Source organism: Morus notabilis, unplaced genomic scaffold, assembly GCF_000414095.1.
Source record: "Morus notabilis unplaced genomic scaffold, ASM41409v2 Scaffold1206, whole genome shotgun sequence".
NCBI classification, from domain to species: Eukaryota; Viridiplantae; Streptophyta; class Magnoliopsida; order Rosales; family Moraceae; genus Morus; species Morus notabilis.
This window is the reverse complement of record NW_010364076.1, coordinates 56,972-77,093: the sequence shown is the minus strand read 5'-3', so window position 1 is coordinate 77,093 and position 20,122 is coordinate 56,972. Positions and strand designations below refer to the sequence as shown.

Here is a 20,122-nt window from a genome sequence, read left to right as displayed (position 1 = left end):
GGCACCAAGAAGCTCCACCAGCTCTCAAAAGGCACCACCCTCTCTCCCAGCCTCTTCCAGGCCAGTGGCACCGCCACCGGAACCGCTGGTTATGTCAACATCACCAACCTTAAAGCCGGTAAGGTTGGCTTCGGCGTTGAGGACAATGATGGCCATCTCAATTCGCATTTCGTCAAGTCTATTAAGGAGATTCCCTACAACATATCTGTCTTGCAGATCAGCCAGGTTTGCACTGGTTAATAGTATTAGATCTATGTATGTTTATTATAATACCAACATTAGTAATAGTGTTAAACATAACAATCAAGTGGTTAATACTTAATCAGATTTGTGATTTGTAATATTGATTTGAGATAAGGAGAAAATTTCTAAGGGTTATTAGTACTCTTGACTTTTGTAGATTGATGATAAATAGTACGTCCCGCATTAACGTGCAAAAGAACTAGTGATCCCTATATGGCATTCCACTTTAGTGATAATTCAGTAACGCGCAAATTAGATAAATGCCATTCTCCAAATAGAAATTTTTGACAGTGAGTAGGTCTAATATTGATTCACCCGAGTCAGAATGTTTAGTATTTCTTTCGTAAACGAGTTGAAAAAACAAAAACAAAAAAAAAAATTACATGAATGACATGAAGTATTGATGAAAAGATTTGTGATTGTCTAGCTGTAAAATTCACGTAGTATATAAGACAGTGTTAAATATTCACCGTTGCAGAACAACTATTGATTAGATTTAAATAACTACAATCTAATAAATATATTTCAGATATAAAAAATACAGTGTAATATCATTCTCACAAATATTGATTGCTACTATTTTTAATAATGTCATTGCCTTGCCACATTGACTTGTCACATTATACAAATTTAAACGGTACGAAAACTGACCGTTAATTGGACAGATATTGACTTCAGCCGAAGCCGAGGCGCCGACTGCGGCGCCAAGCGAGCTGAACTTAACGACTATTCTCTCAAAGCAAGGCTGCAAAGCGTTCGCCGACTTGTTAAAAGCCACTGGAGCCGACACCACTTTCCAAACCAATATCGAAGCCGGCTTAACTGTGTTTTGCCCAACTGACGGCGTCATTAAGGGGTTCATGCCCAGGTACAAGAACTTAACGGCGCCCAAGAAGACGTCGTTACTGTTATATCACGGCATCCCCGTTTACGAGTCAATCCAGATGCTCAAGGACAATAACGGCGTCGTCAACACGTTAGCCACCGACCACGCCAACAAGTACGACTTCACGGTGCAAACTGACGGCGAAGACTTAACGTTGGAGACCAAGGTCGTAACGGCCAAGGTTTTGGGGACGTTAATTGACCAGGAGCCGTTAGCCGTTTATAAGCTTAACAAAGTTTTGTTGCCTAAGGAGCTGTTTAAGCCGACAGTAGCCGACTCGCCGAAGGAAGCCGATGACCCCGACGCCGAGTCGGATGATCAAACAGCCGACGACGATAGTGGCGCACGTGGAGTGGACAGTGGGAGATTGGCCGTGGTCCTTTTGAGCATGTGCATGGGAATTCTACTTATGTGATTAAGTAAAAGTCATTAGTTAAGGTTTTGCATTTACACCCTTTAGTATACAGCCAAGCGCTCTTCTTGTGTGGAGCTTTTTGAAATTTTTTAATTTCTCTTCATTTTGTCGTGGAGAATAAAATTATTGGCGGGGCCCACTGCTTGATTGAGCATCTTTCTCATTATTTTAAGAACATACATAAATGTATATTACTGTCTTGTTTTGTATAATTTGTGAAATGCGGATTCATTTTCATTTTGGTTCTCAAGTTTAAAGCAATGTTTTTGACGTATTAGTGTATTAATTCTACAGAATAAGTGTAGCATTATTGAGTTTTCCTTTTTTTTTTTTAGCCAAATAATATGCGACTAAGGTAGTAAGATCAAACATGATTTGTAGATTATATGATGGACTGTATATTGGTGTTGATTGGCGGTTGGTGGTCTCCAAGTGTTGATAATCACTTTTTTTTTTTTTTTTTTTGGCTTCATCCGTAATTAGTCCAAAGAGTACATGTAAAGCGGATTCTTGTATATAATTTCATTAGAATTACTTCACATAACAGACTAATTCAAATGTAAAACATAGGGTTTTGAAATAGGCTCAAGGAGATTTAAAAGTTAGAATCGCAATGACTCAATGTCTGTTTGGATCTTTTTTTGAATTAAAAAAAAAAAAAAAAAAAAAAAAAAAAAAAAAAAAAAGCTGCTTGGACTTAGTTTAAAAATTACTTTTGAGCCCATTTAAATGGACATCTTTAACTTTTATAAGTAGGGCTGTTCATAAACCCGAACAACCTGCAAACCCAACCCACCCCGCCCCAACCCAAGCAAAAAAAAAATAACCCGCAGCATTATTTTTAAATTTGCGGCTCATTATACCTCTGGCCCGAAGTGTTTGGGGCGGATTGCGGGTTGGGCCCATAACAACCCGCAATCCCCAACCCAACCCGCACAACATACCCCCAAGCTTTTGGCCCAAGCCGAACTACCAAAGTTCTCCCCTAGGCTCGCTAACATTAGGGTTCACAATCTCATTCTCGGTCTCCCCTCCCATGAACCCCCTCTTCTTGCCTCTTCCTTTTCAATTTTCCCTATTCTTCCCCTCCCGTGAACCCCCTCATAACTCTCTCCTCATTGCTCAGTCCTCTCGGCCGCCGTCTTGCCCACTTTCTCCAGTGCTCTCTCACCGGACTAATAATGATGGTTGTTATTTCTATTTAATGATGAAGTTTGAATATTATATTGAACTTTAAGTCTTTGATTTTTTGAATGTTGAAACCGACCACCCAACCCACCCCGCACCGCCCCAACCCAACCCGAACATCGTTGGGTTGTGAAAGTTTTCTAACATCGTTGGGGCCAAATATGTGCAACCCACACCCTTTGGGACGGGGAAAAAAAAGTCATACCCCGTACCAACCCAACCCATGAACAACCCTATTTATAAGTTACCTCCTCAGTGCTTACGAAAACAGAGCTTATAAAAACTTTTTTTATTTGCAACTTTAACTTTTTATTTGTGATTAACATCGGTTAATTCCATTGTTATAAATATATAAACAACGACATTCTTTCAAAAACCGTTTATAAAAATACCAAAATCCGGACCCTCCACCCTCACGTGTCTTAGTGTTTTTTATCACATGGTTTTCTAAAAGATCAATGTTAAAAATGATTGTGCCCGCCTTAAAATCATTTTCGTAGTTGTGTATCATTATGCAAAAGTACATGAGCATGTTTGGTACACCGTATAAACATTCCGTATTGTATCGTTTAATAATAATATAATGTTTGGTAACATTTATACATTGTATAATTTAATACGAGATTTAAAATTAATATAATACGAAGTATGATATCTAATAGAAAAAAAATCTATGTACTAGACCGTATTATTCAACTTAACTTAAAATACTACATTAAAAACTTATAAAATATTTTACAAATACCAAGGTTCGGGGTTGGATTTTGATATTGACATTGGAGTCGAGTTTCGGGACCCATGTGATGTTGTTTTTATATTTTTTTAAAAATTATATTTTGACCCTAAACTTTTCAAAAATTATGTTTTGACCCCTAAATTTTTTAAAATTTATGTTTTAACCTCTTTTCAAAATTATATTTTGACCCCTCAACGTTTTCAAAATCATATTTTTACCCCTTAATTTTTTTTAAATTACAATTTGACCCCATTTTAAAATTTTTACAAAAAAAAACCCTAATGTAGCAGCTCTACTTTCTTCCTTGTTTCCTCCAAATGTTAGGTTTAGGTTGAGATTTAGAGTCAAATTAGGTTATGATTAGGCCTAAATTGTATCTTATTACAAACTAATACGTAAATAGACTATAATAGTAAAAATAGTATAATATTTAATAATAATACCAACCAAATACCACGATACGACACAATACAATACGGTACACCAAACATCCCCTTACTTACTTCCTATATACTACCTAGCAACGAGGAGAATGGTGGGAGTTGGTTGTCTCTGCTTTTCCGTTCTATTTCTAACAAAGGGAATATCTCCCACTCTTTTTTGGAGTCTCAGCATGTTCAGTTCACTCCACTATCAACAATGTCCTGGTCCATCTAGTTTAATAAAGCCAATGGCTTAGCAAAGTTGACATTGACAGCAACCAAGTAGTGGAAAATCACAAGTTCAACAGACAGAAAAATCCAAGAGGAAAAGCTTGTGTTAGAGCACAAAAGTGGGAAAGTAAGAAACTCAAAAGGGGAAAATCACAAAAATATATATGTGTTTTAGTAAAATGCAGCATTCCACCATAAGTTTTTGGAAAAGCAAAAGAAAAATCACTCTGTTTTTCAAATCACTTTATTAAAACCCTATCTTGTGGTCGTAACAATCAATTTTACCTTATAAAAAGACATAACTACTCGGTAGAAAAAAAGTTAAAAAATTCAAAAACTAAAACCCCAAAAATATTATTATACATTGAACTATTATCCAAAAAAATGAGGGGAAAAATAGGTCTTCCTTTTCTTCTTAATCAACCTCTAGTGACTCGTGGTCGTGAGTAGCTAGGGGTATTCAAATATGTCAAAATACCCATTTAAACCGATCAAACCTATCTAATTCAAACCGCAAAGTACGGATAACAAGCGATTGAATTACACTTTCTCAAATCCACACTTGTGCGGATCGGGTGTGGATTGAACTTAAAAAGTAACTGATTCAAACCGATCCACACTTTTATATATAATAAGATTTAAAAATATAGTTTTAGTATTTTTTTAATGTCTAACTATCTTAGGTCTTGTTGATTTTCTAGCTGTTGCCTTCATTGAATTTCTATCAAACTTTGTGTTGGATTTATGTTGATTGTTGAACTATGTATGGAATTTTGACGTTGTATATTTTGTGGAATAATTATCAGGGATCATTATGAGAATAGTTTATAACTTGTATTTCGCTGAGTTCTTAACTTATATGTGTAACTTTGAATGTCATTTTCACACAAAAGAATGACTTGAAAAATTGCGTAAACTTAAGTTTTTACGTGTGACTAACAGACTAATGTATGCGGATTGGATTGAATGATGTGTTGTGCGCGGATTGGATTGGATGAAAATTTTCAAATTTGCAAATGTACGGATCGGATTGGTTTAGACTAAAAAATACAAATTGAATTAGATGAACATTCCTAGTCGTGAGATGCCTTATAATCACGAACCATGGCCCCGATGAGTTGCGTGGCTTGCCACCCCTTGGACGATCAACACAAAAGGGTTGCGACCCTTCATCCCGGAGGGGTTGCATGGATTGTGACGCACGATGGTCAGCATGGTTACCACCAGGTTTACAATTACAACCACTATCCGCCCCTCCCATAGTATGCAATGGTCCTTCTCCCATTATAGTGCTTCAGCGCTTCCTCAGAAGCAATTTTGGACCTTTTTTTTCTCAATTATGTTTTTACTTTTTAAATTTTATATTTCAATTTTTAACTGCTTAGTGGTATACTCTGTATTTCTAAAAACTTATGCATTGGTAATCAATGATTCGGCGAGGTAATTTTTATATAATTTAAAAGATTGATACTTTTTTGTTTTAAAAATATAAAGTGTAACCTGAAATTTCCATAAAACACTAGAGAACACTTTTTGTAATTGTCCCCTTCAAGAGACCAAATTTTCTTCTCATATACAAGCTTAAACAATTTCCAGCAAGTAAATGTACGTACTTGAAAAATGAAAGGAAAACAAAAATGCATTAAAAAATGAGTGAGAAAAGGAATTTAACTGTAGCATACCGGTAGCTCTAACAACACAGTTTCTCTCTTTTCTCTCTGTTATGAGAAATCTATTTAGTTCTAAATTGAAATCATGAAGATAAAGAGCAAATAACTGTCAACTAAGAAGAACAAGGGACTAAAGTCTACGCCTATATTGCATTGTTTTAAGGAATCAATGAGATGAAACCTCCAGACTATGCAAATTTGTTACTAGTTTTTGCGCATACATTTTCAGCCTAATCATGAGGCACTTTCTTTTCTCTCTTTAATAATATTCTCCTCAATTAGAAGAAGTTTCATTCAAAAAAGTGACAAAAAATTATGAGGCACTACTCTGAGGTGAGCTATAAAATCTTTACTCATCTCGAGTTTGAGTTCTACTAGAAGGGCCTTGGATTTTTCGACTAGTAAGACTTATGAGCTTTCTTTGTTAGTCATTAAGGGGAAAACAATGCTCTACTACTTAAACTGAACTCCACATGAACACACTGTTTGAATAAGAGAACGTGTAAATGGGGCAGCAGCTGTGGTGACAACAAAGATGGTCAATGGAGAGCTAAAATGGTTATGTATTATGGTCGTTATCCAATTGTTCCAAGGGTTAGCATAATGAGCATTCAGTCCATCACAAAGTTCATTAAAGTGAAACCTTTTACGGCGCCAAAAACTCCCTAGGGCAAGGTGATTGATTGATGCTACCACTTCTTGGTTATCCGATAGCTTACTTTCGATTACTCCACTTTGACCAAGCAACTGACCATCACTTGTCGTGTCAATGAGACGGTCAAGGATGAAAAAGTAATTACTGATGTAGCAATTGCGCAAGCGACATTGCTCGAATGCGAGCAGATTCAAAAAGAAGCTCTGAGTCGAGCTCCTAATCTGTAATTGCGGAATCACCAGAACTCTGTTGCGAAATTGTATATCGAACAAGTTTCTAGATGATCCCACCTCACACTTGACTCTGGCCTTGTGCAGCTATGTCACGCTGGATAGGTTTACAGTTCGAATTTTCCCACTTGGTGGTCGCTCCCTAGGGACATGACGGGCGCGTTTAGAATTCGTTCCAAAATGATTTTATTATTATTTTTTTATGAAAATGAAAACGTTTTCAATCTCAGGCAGAAATTATTTTTAAAAATGTATTTTGTAGTTTTATCAAGAGATTGTTTTCAGTATAAAAAACTCATTAATCTCTCTCTTTGCTCGAGAGAGAAGAAAACGAAAATAAAAAATGAAAAACGTTTTTCATTTCTCCTTTATTTTACACTAAACCAAAAAATCGTTTTCATTTTCTATTTTTTGTCTTTATTGCGCCAAACGCCGTTTTGAAAATATTTCATTTTTTCTTTTCTGAAAAACATGAAAAATAAACACGGGATCAATTCTAAACAGCTCAGACATTTTCTAAAGAAGTCGAGAAAGTGCTTGATGTCAAAGGAACATTGTTGCATCTTTTTAAGGATTTCCCTTTTCTCGCGGCCCAAGTAAGCTTTGAACCAAAAAAAGTCATGGGTAAGTGTTGGTACCAGTTTGAGTCTTTTAACACTTTATAAGACAATATGAATAATGCAAAAACATAAAATAGAACATGAGAAAAATGGTATCACGGTTCGGTAACAACCTACTTCGCGGGGTCACACCCAGATGATGAACAATCCACTAATAACTCTTTTACAATTCAATTGGCCTTAATCTACCTGAGACTCCCTCTCTAAGAAGACGTCTATGAACTTGCAATTTCCCAATGGACTTGTACAGCGAGATCCCCTCGACTTTTTAACATTGGAATCTCTCCAACTAAGTTTTTCTCTCAAAAATACTCAAATCATCTCTCTTGCATACAAGTGCTCACCTTTCACACAACCCAGCAAAACTAATCAAAAGGTGTACAGAGAAACAAGAGACTCTTTGAATAAATAAGCAAAAATGATAACAGCTTGACGACCTCTTCAATTAATTCCCTGAACCAAATATGTTGCAGATCTTTGTTGCAACAATAACTGCATCATAGTTGTCAAGGTCGACTTTCTCAAAATCAGTCCGAATCAATCTGCTTTAATTCTAAAACCTTTGCAAAACTGATATATGAACCTAGACACGTTCTTAGGAGATAGGGGAAGATCATCCAGCTACGAGATCTCCATCAAATATCAATCAAATCAATTTACCATCATTGGATCAATAGTTGACTTTCAAAAATAGAAACTAAAATAAGTTTCTCTTTCAGAAAAACTTCCATAAGGAACTTGCCAGCTACACATCTATTCTCAAACACAATCAACCAGCCAATCATTCCCAAAATAATGCTAATCATAAAACGATTAGAATCAATACATAATTTGGAAAACAAATCCCAACAGTAAGCTTAATGAGGGAAATTTGCTCACTACTAAGGGAAACTAACTTCTCATTATTGTTGCCAAGAGAAACCCTTATTTTGGCCAAGGACAAGACATCTTCAAGCATGAAGAATGGAAGTTGATTTTCCAACAACATCATATCTTCCCTTACCTCCTTAACCTTCCAAGGCCTATTAAAAATTAGATCATTTTCCTCTACCAGTTCTTTGGAGTGGTTCTTACACAAAACCTCAATGACAAAGGCAGTATCCACAAGGATCATTTCCACAAATTTATTGCTGCTTGTACTTTCAAAGTTTTCGGCATATTGATTTCGCACTTTCTGCTCCCTTTTCCTCACCAACTCAATGTAGTCCTTCAAGCTCATCTGGAAATACTAACATTAATGTAACCATCCCTGATTTTTCAAACAGTTAGAACTGTGATATAATGATTACTTACGGTCCATATACAAAATCAAATTGTATTAAATTAAGAAAAGGGTATGAAAATTTAACAATATTTAATGAAATGATGACAGTTAAAACTTGTATTCTACTAGTATGGTATGTTTTAATATACGTACTTTACAAATTGTTGGGATTTGTTTCCCAATTTGTGTATTGATTGTAATCGGATTTGATTGGCATTATTTTGGGAATATTTTGCTGGGATGATTGCATTTGGAAATGTCTTTGCAGCTGGCAAGTTTAGTTTGGCAGGTTTCAAAAAATCCAGAAACTTGTTTTAGTTTCTATTTTTCTAAGTCAACTATTGATTCAAAGATGGAAAATTGATTTGATTGATTCTTGATTGAGATTTCATAGCTTGATGATCTTCCTCTGCCTCATAAGAACGTGTCCAGGTTCGTTTATCAGTTTTGGAAAGATTTCATAATTAAAGAAGATTGATTCGTCTGGTTTTGAGAAAGTTGGGCATAACAGCTATGTTGCAGTGTTATTGCAACAAGATCTGCAACAGATGTGGTTCAGCGAATTAATTGAAGATGTGTCAAGCTATTCACAGCTTGCTTATTTATTGAAAGTGTTCCTTAAGTCTTGGTACGCCTCTTGATGAGTTTTTACTGGGTTGTGAGACAGGGGTGAGCACTTGTATTGAGAGAGATGATTTGAGTGTTTTTCGGGAGAAAAACTTAGTTGGAGGGATTCCAATGTTAAAAAGTCAAGGGGATCTCGCTGTTTAAGTCCATTGGGAAATTGCAAGTTCATAGGCGTCTTCTTAGAGATGGAGTCTCTGGTAGATTAAGTCCAATTGAATTGTAAAAGAGTTCTTAGTGGATTGTTCATCATCTGGGCATGGCCCCGCAGAGTAGGGTGTTACCGAACCGCGATACCATTTCTCTCGTGTTCTTTTATTTTATGTTTCTGTATTATTCATACTAAAAAGTGTTTTATTAAAAGACTAAAACTGGTACCTACAGGAAATAGTGTAAAAGTACTAATATACCCTATAAGTTAATTTTATATTCGCTTCTGGAAGGTGTCAATTACCCCTATTGGAAGGCTCGCATGAAAGCTTTCATTAAAGTTATTGATGAGAAGGCATGGCGATCTATCTTAACCGGATGGACTCATCCAACAACTAAAGATGATGAAGGTAATACTGTCCCTAAGCCAGAAGAGAAATGGTCCAGCGATGAGGACAAGCTAGCAAACAATAATTCAAAAGCATTGAACGCCATTTTCAATGCTGTGGATGTTAATCAATTTAAATTGATTTCCACGTGTGAAACCGCAAAAGAAGCTTGGGACATTCTTCAAACTACGCATGAAGGTATGGATACTATGAAGGCTTCAAAGCTTCAAATGCTCACAACTCGCTTTGAACGTTTACAAATGGAGGAGGATGAGTGCATTGCCGATTTCAACTCAAAGCTTTGTGATATTGCCAACGAAGCCTTCACCCTTAGAGAAAAATATTCTGACACCAAATTGGTGAAAAAGACATTGAGATCACTTCCGACACGTTTTGCTTGCAAAGTGACAGCCATCGAAGAAGCAAAAAACGTGGAGAAGATGAGACTTGATGAACTCATAGGTAATCTTCAAACCTTTGAGATGAACTTTAAGGCTAAAAAGAAAAGTAGAGGCATTGCTCTTAATGCAGATTATGATGATATGTCCACTAAAGATGAGACCGACGAAGATGAGGACTTGAGTGAGTCTCTTACTTTTCTCACCAAAAAATTCAATGAAATGCTGAGAAAGTTCAACAAGAAAGGGAGATTTGGAGAGAATTCAAAGAACAAAAATTCTCAAAAGAAGAATTTTAATTCTCAAAAGAAGAATTTTAATTCTCAACGGTTTGAAGAGAAGAAAAGAAAAGAGGGAATACAATGCCGAGAATGTGAAGGATTTGGACATGTTCAAGTGGAGTGTGCAAACACTCTCAAGAAGAAAAATAAGGCTGCCACGGCGTCATGGAGTGATGATTCAGACGAAAATCAAGAGGATGCAGATGATCACACCAGCAATTATGTGGCTTTCACTGTAAGAAATGAATTCTCGGATAAAAATTTATTTTTCACTGATAATGTTGTTACAGAGTCTGTTGCAACAGCGTCTGTAACAACCTTTGGTGGAATTGTTGATGATACAGATTTCGAGGATGAAACTGAAGATGACAGTGACGATGATGACCTAAGCCTTGGGAAGATTCAGGAGGCTTATAAGAAGATGTACAGCAAATGGCTTGTTGTTTGCAAACGAAACAAATCGCTTGAAGATGAAGTTGGTGTCTTAACAAAGGAAAGACATGAGTTGAAGAAGGCTGCAACAAATTATGAAATCTTGGCAACAGAGCATCAAGGAAAGCTTGCTGAGACCAGACTCGAATTGGAGCAAACCCAGAAGAATTTAAGGATGCTAAACTCGGGCACATCAAAATTGGATCACTTACTCTCACAACAAAAAACTTGTGGTGATCATTCAGGCCTTGGCTACAAGGGTCAAGAAATTTCTGGGAAGACTGTCTTTATGAAAGGAGCCACCAGTACTATGATGCAGTCTTTTAAGAAATCTCGGGTAAGATTAGACAAGAAGTTTGTTGTAACAAGACAAGCAACAAACAAGTTCGTTCCTATCTATCACTATTGTAATTTGCCTGGCCACATTAGACCTAGATGTTACAAATACTTGAATGCTTTAAAAAGAGGTATGATTATTAATCCATCAAATTCCGCATTCACAAGAAGGACACCTAAAGCAAAGATTGATGTGCAAAATAAATTTTCTAGATGTGTGCCGATAAAGAAATCTGATTTAAGGTGTCTTGGGGCTTATACTTCTTTTAGAGCATGTACTAATAAATCTGAGTATTGTGGTAATGGTCACTTCAAGTTTTTGATAGGTGATAAAAGCAATATGCATCGGAGAATACCATATTCAGGGGGAGGAGGACTCGTGGAGGATTCAGGGGGAGCGATTTGCAGGAAGGTGTTGCTCATTTTTTAGAATGTTTGGCTTATTTTTGTCAAAAAGGGGGAGTAAGTAGTCTGGAAACTTGATTTGTGCAAAAAGTATTGTGTTTTAGTTGCTATTATTAGTTTTGCCAAAACAATGCCAAAGGGGGAGATTGTCGGGATTTGTTTCTCAATTTGTGTATTGATTATAATCGGATTTGATTGGCATTATTTTGGGAATGTTTTGCTGGGATAATTGCGTTTGGAAATGTCTTTGCAGCTGGCAAGTTTAGTTTGGCAGGTTTCAAAAAATCCAGAAACTTGTTTTAGTTTCTATTTTTCTAAGTCAACTATTGATTCAAAGATGGAAAATTGATTTGATTGATTCTTGATTGAGATTTCATAGATGGATGATATTCCTCTGCCTCATAAGAACGTGTCTAGGTTCGTGTATCAGTTTTGGGAAGATTTTAGAATTAAAGAAGATTGATTCGTCTGGTTTTGAGAAAGTTGGCCGTAACAGCTATGTTGTAGTGTTGTTACAACAAGATCTGCAACAGATGTGGTTCAGCGAATTAATTGAATATGTGTCAAGCTATTCACAGCTTGCTTATTTATTGAAAGTGTTCCTTAAGTCTTGGTACGCCTCTTGATGAGTTTTTACTGGGTTGTGAGACAGGGGTAAGCACTTGTATTGAGAGAGATGATTTGAGTATTTTTCGGGAGAAAAACTTAGTTGGAGGGATTCCAATGTTAAAAAGTCGAGGGGATCTCGCTGTTCAAATCCATTGGGAAATTGCAAGTTCATAGGTGTCTTCTTAGAGAGGGAGTCTCAGGTAGATTAAGTCCAATCGAATTGTAAAAGAGTTCTTAGTGGATTGTTCATCATCTGGACGTGGCCCCGCGGAGTAGGGTGTTACTGAACCGCGATATTATTTCTCTCATATTCTTTTATTTTATGTTTCTGTATTATTTATATTGTCTTAAAAAGTGTTAAAAGACTAAAACCGGTACTAACACAAATGAATTCTTTCCATGTGTATTAATATGTGGATCTAAAGCTAAAATACTAAAAATATAGCGACTTTTTTAGGTTCACATGTAACAATGTGTGACTTATCGTGTTGGTTAAAGAACAAATGGTGAAATAGATTAATGGAATTACTAATTAGCTAGTTACCTTCGTTCGTTCTAGAAAACTCTTGAGATACAGCATTTTATATTTTTCCATGGCTCGCAAGCTTTCTTCACCATGGTGAAGTGGCCCGATGGAAACGACCCGAGGGGTGTAGGTCGTTGCATTTGCAAGACGTAGCCGCCCCGGGACCGTATAGATGCAACACTCAGAAGGTAATGGTGATGAGTTCTGCAATTTCGTTCTCAAACAAATCTCCAAACCATCAGATGGTTGCTGATCTTGTTCTTGATGTAGATGAGAAAAGTCCTTGTTTCTTTCCATATGCTCGCTGTATAATGTAACAAGAATTTCTCTACTCGAAATAAATGCAACAATAAAGAAAAATGAATCAATAAGGAAAGTGCACTGCCACAACTGGTTTAGTTTTCCTCAGTCCTCTTTTTTCATAGCACAAAGTTTTTTTTTTATTTTTTATTTTTATTCCTTGATGTGGACTTTAGTTTGACACTTTTCATCAGTTCATTCTGATCTTATTTTTTGGAGAATTATTATGCACTTGTGCTAAACATTCAAGAAGATTGATATGTTGATGCTGAAAAGTTTGGTCTATAAAATGGAAATAAGATGTCGCGTGTTTTGAGTATAATATATTATTTTTCATTTTTTTTTCTTTTTGAAACTGTATCAGTTCTCATTTTTTAGTGTTGTATGATATAAAGTCGTATAAATGTAAGACAGGAAAAAAATACACTCCATATAACATAACGTTCTATTCATAATGAACTACTGGCGGGTAAAAGTAATAGCAATAACAAAATGACCGCTTGAAAGATTGAATGTATCTCTCTTTGGTGGCTTTGAAAGGAGGTGAGAATTTTCTAAGCAATTACTTAAGTTTTGCAAACTTTCTTGCTTTTAAAGAAAAAAGTTGGAATGATAAAAAAGAGAAACAAAAAGGAGATATGTATTGAGATACCAGCGGTGGTCTCTTGATGATTATTGGGGCTGAGTCGTAGAAGACTGGTGGCGGCAATGGCTAGAGGAAGAGAATGAGAGAATGGGCCAGGGAACGTGGGGAGAGGGGCCGCTAAACATAAAATTGTATAGTGGCATAGTTTACAAGTATTTTATGGTAATATTAGCGCCTAGAAATGGGACATATATATAGCACACAGCTTGATAATCGGGTACCATAGTGAGTTTTTGATCATAGCTTCGAGTGCTAGGTTACCACTTTAAGAGTATTAAATGTCAACACTTGTTTTCTATCTACTTAGTACTCGATTTAGAATGTCAATGTGGGACCACGTCTTTAGATAAGAAAGACACACTTATAGGGCCTTCAACAAACATTTCTGTTAGCGTCTTAGTCGTCCTCCTTTCAGACTTTATTTTAGCGGAAAAAAAAAAGTATTTTTTTTCTTTTCCTATGAAGATGGTCATTTATTTAATCAAATCATATATTTTACATATACATCTTGAAAAAATAGCAAGATCATCTAACGATAATTGGTTATAATAAACAAAGTAGGTGAACTATTTCTTCTACGAAAGAATATAGAGGATTTTTTCATGCGCATTTTTTTTTTCTGTTGATCTGCATATAGAAAGCTTTTTCCGAATGCGTTTTCCGCCTTCAAATTAAGTTCTTTTGGTTGATGTAATGATGGATCTATTATTGATGTTAATTTTCGCAATCGCACCTTTTCAAATTTGATCCTCAAAAGCTATAGATTCGACAAGAAGCCACACAAAATTCACAAATCTAAACAAAAACTACAATTAGATAGAGTGTGTGTGGTGTAACTAAAGCTCATCGTTATTATAGATTCATATCTAAATAAATAAATATACAAATATGTAAGCATTATAAAATAATTAACAGAATAGGGGAAAAAAAAAAAAAAAAAAAACTTATTGAAGAGGGAGATTCTCGAAATTTTTTAGATGAAGACGGGAAAGGAAATAAAAGGAATACCCGTGGGAAAGATTCTGGGATTCTTTTACATCATTTAAGTTAAAAGAGTTACATAATCAGTCTTCTATTTCCTGTTTGTTGAAATCTCTCATTAGTAATTTTTTATTCAGTATCTACAAGAAATGCCAATGGGCATGTCACGCTTAAAATGACATATTTGCTATTCTATTAAGCATGTGAACCTGAAAAAAACATGTTTAATACTTTTATTATCTATCCAAAACATTATTATTTGCTCTGTTATATACATAGATTTGTAAAACGACAATATCTCAAGCAACAATATTATCTGTAAAACGACAACAATCTAAAGAGCATCAATATTGAGGTTGACATTCTTAGGCATGGTACGGGTATCCGCCCCTAATAAGGGTGAGTATTTCATATATTTTTACATACATACAAAACATATGTTGAAAGCTGGTATGAAGGAAATTAAGAAAAAAAGAATGGTGATGTTTTTTAGGTTTTCGATAGAATTTTAGGAATTTAGTCTTATACTGTTTAAGTTCAAATTCTGTTATGATACTTATGTTTGTTATTGAGCTTCTATATAGTTTTAAGATTTTTCCATTTTTTTCATGAGATTTTTTTTTTTTTTTTTGGCTAGTCAGAGATATTAATAGTATATTGTTGAATTTTTAAATTAATTTAATGAAATTTACTTTATCAAATGCTGCAAGAATTTTTCAAAAGTAAATGAATAGAGTATGAAAATAGTTACTTGAGGTGGAGCTTTTACTGATCACAAATCCGCCGTAAATTTAGTGGATATTGAAGACAAAAGGCAGTGGAGGTGTATGGTATAGGGGTGGAGAAGTATACTCACTCTGTTACCATCTCTAATCAATATGTAAATATTACGTGATACATGTCACTAAAAAAATGTATACGCGTCAAGAAAAATGAATGAGCGAACCCTTGAAAAAAAAAAAGATAAAAGAAATGTAAGAACGGCCCCAACAGGGAAAACGATGGAATAAAATATAGAAAAGAAATATTAAAAACCACATTAAGATTGAAAACTACCTATACTTAAAAACGGCATAAATGGAAGTAATGACAATGGCTTCTTGTCATTTCTTCCATATATGTCGTGTTGGACTTCATTGTCGTATTTACGTTCATGCCGTTTTCTAACTTATTGTCGTTACATTAACGACAAAAACAAACAAACAAGAAATAGTCAGAACTAAGATATGATAATAACTACATAAACGACATCTCTTGTAAATGACATGTTTTACAAAAGCGACATCGACATTAAAAATGAAGCAACACTAACAGGAAAAAAAAAAAAAAAAAAAACATCAACCTTGAAAATTAAGGATAACAACTTAAAATAACAAAAGTGCACACTGGGAAAGCATGCGCACTCTTACGGTAATCCACTATGGTATACAACAAAGTGATGGCTTTCGGGACTTTTTTTTTTTTTTTGCCCCTTAATGGTCATTAGGTATGTTAAGGATTACTAAGGCATCTTCGTTGGAATATTTTTATGTAGACTTTCATAATTATAATAATTTATTCTGTAATTAATTAAAGTATTTTATAGACAATTGTGTTAATATGAATTAACACATATATATATGTTAAATATCAATCCATAATGGGATGGACACTTGTTTTATTAACTTACTTGAGGCATATGAACTCCCTCTATCTCATAATATTTGGTCAGCCTATTGGACCAGATACCCCCTCTAATTGAATATTGGTTAAAGCCAAATACCTTCATTTTTATATGTAGTCAGCCACCCTTTTATTTTTGGTGTGCGTGTGGCATTTTGTGGGGGTGATGGCCGAACGGTGGAGAGAGGGAGAGATAGGGAGGAGATCAAGAACCTCTTGCCCTTCTTCTTCCTTTTGCAGCTCCTCCACTCACTTCTAGCAGGCCCATTGACGAATTTTAGCGACCGTGGACGACGCCTTTCGCTGTCTACTGGAAGAGGTAATCTTCATTTATCCACTTCAATGTATGTCTAAATCTCAAATAAATTTTATGGTATTTTCATATTTATAACTAGATTATTATTTTTTTATCTTGTTTAGATTGTGTTGAGATCATTTAAATCTAGCAATCTTTACTAACTAATAATAAATTAATATACGTAATCATAAAAGTAGAGGTGTTCCTAAATAGTAAAAAAAAAAAAAAAGAGTAGAGGTGTTGGAAAGAAAAAAAAAAAAAGGAAAAGAAACGAATCGATTTCCTTTCAAGTTTATCTACCTATTAAGAAGAGGGATTGAAAACAATCAACTTCTTTTTTCTGGTGATAATTCCTTTTTCAAAGAGCACTTTGGAGGAATGTTCCTCCAAAGAGCTAACCTTTGGATTATGCCTATAGATGTAGGAACTTTGGATTTTTTGCTCCTCAAGTAAATCGGTAAAAGGTCAACAATATATGTTTTACCAAACTTGCCCTACTAATGAAACGATAATCTACTAGATTATCGCTGGTGATCGGCCACATGCTGTCTGAGGGCTGTCTCAGGTTACTTGTTTCGATCTCCAGTCACCAGCAACTACCAGGTTCGGTCGTCATAGAGTAGTTTGCTAGATTATTTTTTATTTTCAAGAAATATATATATATTGATATTTATATATACATAGTTGGTCGTTTTTGGTCACCAAATAGTAATCCGGTATATTATTTTTACAATAATCTATCAGAATATGTTCATTTTCAACACAAAAAATGGTCAGCCATCTCTAGTTCTAATCACCGGTCGTCGGGGGAGTAATCTGAACAATAATCTACTTTTCCAGTTGTCATACAAAACCATCATATTTTAAATTAAAAAAAAAAAGTACATCAACACAAATTCCAAATCAATCCAAAAAATATTTTAAAAAAATCTCTCATGTTATTTTTTTTTTTTCTTTAAACACAATCAAAACGAAAAAAAAAAAAAAATCACAAAAAATAATCAAATTAAAACGGGATCCTCTCCAATGAAACAATGGTCATCGACTTCCTCCCTCATCCGATATCCACTGTTTTAGACCCCCTCCACTGGTGCTCCAACATCGGAATCGAAACCAGCCCAATTTCTTCTACACGGAAAAGAGAGACACAGAGAAGACTTTTCTTGGAGAAAAAAAAGTAAAAAGATGTTTTAATATTGTGTTTAATTTTAAATTTTAATTCGTATTTTATAATGTTTTTGTAAATAAACAATACGCAGTAATAGTGCTCAAAGTTTGTAGCATCGCTCAAATTGCTAAATCAAATTCAACTTGGTAACTAGTGTAAAGTACTAACGTCGTGAATGATACAATGTGCAGACGGCCAAGTGTGTTAAATAACATTCAGATTTTGTTTATTTTACTGATTTGAGTTTTCAATTCTAATTTTATTATAGTTAAAAATTTTTAAAAATAATTACATTTAATTTTTTTACTTCAGTTAAAATTCTCTTTATTCACGTCTCAATTCGAATTAAAAACTTAAATCGATGAATTGAAAGAAATCTCAAATTAAAAACTATTATATAACTTGATTGAAAAATTGCTAGCATCACAATATTCTCTCATCTTATTTTCTTACCAACACACCCAATTTCCTACTTTCTGTATCCATTTCCTCTACAATTACTCTTTCCATCTTTCTTTAACTTCTGAGTTCTCTCTGCCCAATATGTAGTCACCTGCGCCGTTCCAAAGCATTTGTTTAAGAAATCGGAGTGTAAAAATCAAAGCATGACAAAGAGTTCCGGATCTTAGATTGGGACCAGCTTTATCAACCCTTTCTCTTCACAAACTTATCAAGGGAAATATATATTAGTTCCCTATCAAACACAACCGGGAAAATTAACAAGTTTTTTTATTATATTTTTTTGTGCTTCTAGCGTGGAACGGTGGAACAAGGAAGAGGAGGAGAGACAAAGGAAAAAACAATGTGCAGGAATTACAGTAAAAAAAAAATTAAAAAAAAATCAATGTTCAAGAATCTAGAAGAGGGAGAAAAAGAACTAGAACATGGTTGAGAGTTTAGTCTGCACAAAGACAGAAAAAAAAAAAAAAAAATTACGTTTAGAGTGACGGAGGAATCCAGTTTTATCATGTTAGAAGTAAGTGTTTCTAGTGATTGGTTGATGTGTCAATCAAATTGGTTGGATACACAATTAGACAGAAAGCTTAAAAAAGGATCCGCGAACGACGATTATTTTTTTGTCGTTTTGCTTTTAGTGAGTTTTTTAATTAATAAAGTTGCATTATTTATTACCTTTAAGTTGCACGGCTTATCTACTCTCTTCCCGTTTAATTCGTTAATTTAAATTTTTAATTTAAATAAAAATATAATTTTATATAAAAAAATTTTATTATAATAAAAAAATTAAATATAATTATTTTTAAAAAAATTTTACTATAATAAAATTTAAATTTTATATTTAAATTGATAAAATAAACAGAAAACCTTAAGGTAACAACTCTCGTAACTACTCTCATGACAATCCAAGCCCTTTATTTTCAATCTAGGGGTGCACTATCACTTTCCTAGGAGTCTTTTCCTACGAGTCTAGACTTGTTGTCCAAATAAACTGTCTCCTTAGCTATTTTCTAATAAAATATGAACACTGTCATTATAAATTACGACATTAGCTATTCTCAAAAACTAATATGCACGGCGTTTGTTTAACAAATATGGCTTTCCTTATTTTATTCCTCCTGGCTGTCATGTTATACTCATTACAAATGTCTTTTCATCTTTCGTATTTCTTTCTTTTTTTTTTTTTAATTAAACTCATCAAACCCACCTCAAAATAAAAAAATAAAAATAAAAAAAGCATGAGATCTTATTTATTTTATTAATTTTAAATTTTTATAATTAAAAATTTTTAAAAAATAATACATCTCTCAATGTCATATCTTTAACTTAAATTAAAAACTTAAATAACGACGCTTGAATATCCTCCAACACAAATATATGTTTTCAGAACTTTGTGGGTCGAATTGATCTTCGTCTTATCGGAGTCTGGGCTCGCTCATGGGGAGGAGTCTAGGAAGATATCCACTATCTCCGACGATGATGTATGCTCAGCTTCTTCACAGCAAACTACTGACAATCAATGGCTTAAATCTAGATGTTGTCTCCTTTCCTAGTAAATTTTTCATCGTTCTGGGGTACTCTTCAGTGAGATGATCGAGGCTCGGTGAAAATGTGGACTGAAAGTTTTTGTTAATGACTTTCTGTGTTTTTTTTTCTTTTTTTTTTTTTTTGCCCTTTGGCAAAGGAAAGAGTTGCAGAGTTAAAAACCCAAAAAGAAGAGAGATAGAGAGAGAAAGAGAGGACGAAAAGATGAGAAGGTAGACCGGAGTTTATGGAAGATATTAGAATCTCAAATTGACTAAAAATATTGACATGATTCATTTAATAAGGTGAGAGTAATTATTTCTTAATAAATTAGTTTTATTAAGTTGAGTTAGGTTTAATATCTTTTAAATTTTGTA

At 34.4% G+C, this 20,122-nt stretch overlaps 2 protein-coding genes across 2 annotated transcripts in view; one reads left to right on the top strand and one right to left on the bottom strand.

Moving 5' to 3' along the window:
* LOC21397402 (fasciclin-like arabinogalactan protein 2) overlaps positions 1-1,795 on the top strand; it is a 2,229-nt gene extending 434 nt beyond the window's left edge. The window contains 2 exon segments of the mRNA XM_024170562.1: positions 1-225; positions 909-1,795. The exon segment at positions 1-225 is cut by the window's left edge and continues 23 nt beyond it. Of these exon segments, the coding sequence (XP_024026330.1) occupies positions 1-225; positions 909-1,544 (861 nt within the window). The 3' untranslated portion in view covers positions 1,545-1,795.
* Positions 1,796-6,244: 4,449 nt separating this feature from the next.
* LOC21397401 (UPF0481 protein At3g47200) lies at positions 6,245-13,007 on the bottom strand. The gene is made up of 3 exons (XM_024170553.1): positions 12,729-13,007; positions 8,123-8,515; positions 6,245-6,763 (listed from the first exon to the last, which is right to left on the bottom strand). Exons 1-3 carry the CDS (start codon positions 13,005-13,007, stop codon positions 6,245-6,247), a joined length of 1,191 nt encoding a protein of 396 aa, XP_024026321.1.
* Positions 13,008-20,122: the final 7,115 nt, after the last annotated feature.

What these genes read in the sequence shown, in the direction of transcription:
- LOC21397401 (XM_024170553.1), bottom strand. Translation starts at nt 13,007, where the DNA reads ATGGAAAGAAACAAGGACTTTTCTCATCTACATCAAGAACAAGATCAG. An exon ending in GTTTTCTAGAACGAACGAAG is followed by an intron (nt 8,516 to 12,728) that starts GTAACTAGCTAA and finishes TAGTATTTCCAG; the next exon opens with ATGAGCTTGAAGGACTACAT. An exon ending in GGATTTGTTTTCCAAATTAT is followed by an intron (nt 6,764 to 8,122) that starts GTATTGATTCTA and finishes AGCGTGACATAG; the next exon opens with CTGCACAAGGCCAGAGTCAA.